We start from the raw sequence: 5,000 nt of genomic DNA on the forward strand, positions 1-5,000 counted from the left end.
TATGGAGGAGGAGAGGTTGTTGTGGAGGAGAGGTTGTTGGAGGAGGAGAGGATGTTGGAGGAGGAGAGGATGTTGGAGGAGGAGAGGTTGTTGGAGGAGGAGAGGTTGTTGGAGGAGGAGAGGTTGTTGTGGAGGAGAGGTTGTTGGAGGAGGAGAGGTTGTTGTGGAGGAGAGGTTGTTGGAGGAGGAGAGGTTGTTGGAGGAGGAGAGGTTGTTGTGGAGGAAAGGTTGTGGAGGAGAGGTTGTTGGAGGAGGAGAGGTTGTTGTGGAGGAGAGGTTGTTGGAGGAGGAGAGGTTGTTGGAGGAGGAGAGGTTGTTGGAGGAGGAGAGGTTGTTGGAGGAGGAGAGGTTGTTGGAGGAGGAGAGGTTGTTGGAGGAGGAGAGGTTGTTGGAGGAGGAGAGGTTGTTGGAGGAGGAGAGGTTGTTGGAGGAGGAGAGGTTGTTGGAGGAGGAGAGGTTGTTGGAGGAGGAGAGGATGTTGGAGGAGGAGAGGTTGTTGGAGGAGGAGAGGTTGTTGGAGGAGGAGAGGTTGTTGGAGGAGGAGAGGTTGTTGGAGGAGGAGAGGTTGTTGGAGGAGGAGAGGTTGTTGGAGGAGGAGAGGTTGTTGGAGGAGGAGAGGTTGTTGGAGGAGGAGAGGTTGTTGGAGGAGGAGAGGTTGTTGGAGGAGGAGAGGTTGTTGGAGGAGGAGAGGTTGTTGGAGGAGGAGAGGTTGTTGTGGAGGAGAGGTTGTTGGAGGAGGAGAGGTTGTTGTGGAGGAGAGGTTGTTGGAGGAGGAGAGGTTGTTGGAGGAGGAGAGGTTGTTGTGGAGGAGAGGTTGTTGGAGGAGGAGAGGTTGTTGGAGGAGGAGAGGTTGTTGGAGGAGGAGAGGTTGTTGGAGGAGGAGAGGTTGTTGGAGGAGGAGAGGATGTTGGAGGAGGAGAGGTTGTTGGAGGAGGAGAGGTTGTTGGAGGAGGAGAGGTTGTTGGAGGAGGAGAGGTTGTTGGAGGAGGAGAGGTTGTTGGAGGAGGAGAGGTTGTTGGAGGAGGAGAGGTTGTTGGAGGAGGAGAGGTTGTTGGAGGAGAGAGGTTGTTGGAGGAGGAGAGGATGTTGGAGGAGGAGAGGTTGTTGGAGGAGGAGAGGTTGTTGGAGGAGGAGAGGATGTTGGAGGAGGAGAGGTCGTTGGAGGAGAAGAAGTTGTTGGAGGAGGAGAGGATGTTGGAGGAGGAGAGGTTGTTGGAGGAGGAGAGGTTGTTGGAGGAGGAGAGGTTGTTGGAGGAGGAGAGGTTGTTGTGGAGGAGAGGTTGTTGGAGGAGGAGAGGTTTGGGAGGGAGGTTGTTGGAGGAGGAGAGATTATTGTGGAGGAGAGGTTGTTGGAGGAGGAGAGGATGTTGGAGGAGGAGAGGTTGTTGGAGGAGAGGTTGTTGGAGGAGGAGAGGTTGTTGGAGGAGGAGAGGTTGTTGGAGGAGGAGAGGTTGTTGGAGGAGGAGAGGTCGTTGGAGGAGAAGAAGTTGTTGGAGGAGGAGAGGATGTTGGAGGAGGAGAGGTTGTTGGAGGAGGAGAGGTTGTTGGAGGAGGAGAGGATGTTGGAGGAGGAGAGGTCGTTGGAGGAGAAGAAGTTGTTGGAGGAGGAGAGGATGTTGGAGGAGGAGAGGTTGTTGGAGGAGGAGAGGTTTTTGGAGGAGGAGAGGTTGTTGGAGGAGGAGAGGTTGTTGTGGAGGAGAGGTTGTTGGAGGAGGAGAGGTTTGGGAGGGAGGTTGTTGGAGGAGGAGAGGTTGTTGTGGAGGAGAGGTTGTTGGAGGAGGAGAGGATGTTGGAGGAGGAGAGGTTGTTGGAGGAGGAGAGGTTGTTGGAGGAGGAGAGGATGTTGGAGGAGGAGAGATCGTTAGGGATTTTCTGCGGGATTTGGCTGTGTGGTGGAGAGATCTGTAAATTTAGGTGCTGGGGAGTTGTGGAGAGTGTGGGGACGAACCAGGGGAATGAAGATATGTAGAGTGGGGGACGTGGGGATTGTAGTGGGTATGTTGGGGGCTTCATAAAGTTGGAGGATATAATTAGCAGTGGGAGTTATTTGTAAGTGTTAGCTAGAGAGGGATCATGGGGTCGGATGAAAGACGGGTGGGAAGAATATACAGAAGGAAGGGAGTCTGAGCGAGAGGGAGGTTTGTGTCGTATACGAGTTTGCATGATTAAGCAAATCATAAGGTTGTTAAGTGTGTATATAACCCGTTTCAGAATGATATAGGGATATGAGTATATATATATATATATATATATATATATATATATATTATTTATGTATATATATGTGTGTATATATTTACATATATTTAATATATATATATATGTATGTATGTATGTATGTATGTATGTATGTATGTATGTATGTATGTATGTATGTATGTATGTATGTACATATATACATTCTTACACAACATTCCGCACATAAGTATGTATATATATGTATATATATGCATATATATTCACATATATATGTATATATACATATATACGCACAAACACACATATATATGTATATATACATATATATATATATATATATATATATATATATATATGTATATATATATGTATATATATATATATATATATATATATATATATATATATATATATATATATATATATATATATATATATATATATATATATATAGGCACAGAACTCTACGGCAATCGTTTGCCACAAACAACTTGTGTCAAAATCAGAGAGAGAGAGAGAGAGAGAGAGAGAGAGAGAGAGAGAGAGAGAGAGAGAGAGAGAGAGAGAGAGAGAGAGAGAGAGAGAGAGAGAGAGAGAGAGGGAGAGATGGAGAAAAAGAGAGAAATAAAGTGAGAATAATAGAGAAAGATAGATAGATAGATAGATACGTAGGTAGAGAGAGATGTGTACCTTCCCAGCACTCCTTGTGTGTAGCGGCTGGTACTCTTCTTCCTCCTCCTCCTCCTCTTATTCTTATTCTTATTCTTCCTCTTCCTCTTCTTCTTCATCATCATCCTTTTCTACTTCTGCTCTTTATCGTTTACGTTTTTTCTTCTTCTCCTTCTCTCCTTTCTTCTATTTTTTCCCATTATCTCTTCCTCCTCTCATTCTTCGCCCTGTTTTCTTCCTCCTTCTCCTATTCATCATCTCCCTCCTTCTCCTAACCATTCTTCTTCTATTCCTTCCTCTTCCTCCATCTCCATCTTCTGTTACGTCCCTCCTCCTCCTCCTCCTCTTCCTCTGCTTCTCCGTCCTCCTCCTCCTCCTCCTTCTCCTCCTCCTCCTCCTCCTCCTCCTCCTCCTCCTCCTCCTCTTCCTTTGCTTCCCCGTCCTCCCTCTCCTCCCCGCCCTCCTCAACCATCTCCTATTCTCCACCTTTTATTACTTCTTCTTCCTCCTCCTCTTCCTCCTCCTCCTCTTTCACCGTCGAGGCATAGGGAGGGGAAGGGGGGGGGGGGGGACGATGACATAGTGTTCCTCGCCGGCCTTGTGATAACACATATTGATGTTATGTTATCATCGTTATCATCATTATTATTACAGTTATTATTATTATTATTATTATTATTATTATTATTATTATTATTATTATCATTATTATTATTATCCTTATTGTTATCAGCATTATCAGCATTAGTGTTATTATCATTGTTACTACTATCATTATCACTAATAATTATCATTTGATTATAATTATAACTATTTTTGTTATTATTATTATCAGTATTATTATCAGTATTATTAATTTTATTATCATTATCATTATCAACATCATTACTATTAATGTTATTATTATTTATATCATTATTATCATTATTTTCATTATTACTATTATTATTATTATCATTATTGCCATTATTATTATTATTATTATTGTTACTATTGTTATCATTATTATTATTATTATTATCATTACTATTATTATTATTATTACCATTATTATCAATATCATAATCATTATCAATATCATTATCATTGTTATCATTATTATTATTGTCATCTTTATTATTATTATTATTATCATTATCATTATTATTGTTGTTGTTGTTGTTGTTATTATTATTATTATTATTATTATTATTATTATTATTATTATTATTAATATAATTAACATCAAGATGATTATTATTACTATTATTAGTAGTATCATTATCATTATTATCATTATTATCATTATTACTATTATAGTTATTGTTGTTGTTGTTGTTGTTATTCTTATTCTTATTATTATTATTATTGTTATTATTATTATTATTATTGTTATTTTTATTATTATTACCATTATTATTATACCTATTATTGTTATTATTATTACTATCACTATTACTATTATTACTGTTATCATTATCATCATTATTATCATCAATATCATTAATAGTATCTCCTCACTCCCCCCTCCCCTTCCCCACTCCCCCCTCCCCACCTACCTCCCCACCTTCCCTCCTAATCGTCTCCTTTCCCCTCCATCTTCATCTCCTCACTCCCCCCTCCCCCTTTTCAGTCTCACCTCTTCACCCTCCGGTTTGCTTCTTGACTGTCTTTTGTCTCTGCTTTCAGTGTTGTTCGCTCTCTCTCTCTCTCTATCTACGTATCTATCTATCTATTTATCTTTCTCTATTATTCTTAATTTATTTATCTCTCTCTTTCTCCCTATCTCTCTCTCTCTCTCTCTCTCTCTCTCTCTCTCTCTCTCTCTCTCTCTCTCTCTCTCTCTCTCTCTCTCTCTCTCTCTCTCTCTCTCTCTCTCTCTCTCTCTCTCTCTCTCTCTCTCTGATTTTGACACAAGTTGTTTGTGGCAAACGATTGCCGTAGAGTTATGTGCCTATATATGTGTGTGTGTGTGTGTGTGTGTGTGTACATATATATATACACATATATTCATATACATATATATTCATATACATATATATATGTATGTATATATCTGCATATATATATATATACATACTTATGTACGGAATGTTGTGTAAGAACATACATACATACATACATGCATACATACATATCATCAGTCTATGGTT

At 40.6% G+C, this 5,000-nt stretch overlaps 1 protein-coding gene across 1 annotated transcript in view; it reads left to right on the top strand.

Moving 5' to 3' along the window:
- Positions 1-4,938: 4,938 nt before the first annotated feature.
- The window catches only part of LOC125041206 (KRAB-A domain-containing protein 2-like), a 702-nt gene continuing 640 nt past the window's right edge, over positions 4,939-5,000 (top strand). Inside the window, exon 1 of the mRNA XM_047636045.1 lies at positions 4,939-4,945. Coding sequence (XP_047492001.1) covers positions 4,939-4,945 — 7 coding nt within the window. The remainder of the gene's footprint in view (positions 4,946-5,000) is intronic.

This window comes from Penaeus chinensis, chromosome 30, assembly GCF_019202785.1.
Source record: "Penaeus chinensis breed Huanghai No. 1 chromosome 30, ASM1920278v2, whole genome shotgun sequence".
Lineage (NCBI taxonomy): Eukaryota > Metazoa > Arthropoda > Malacostraca > Decapoda > Penaeidae > Penaeus > Penaeus chinensis.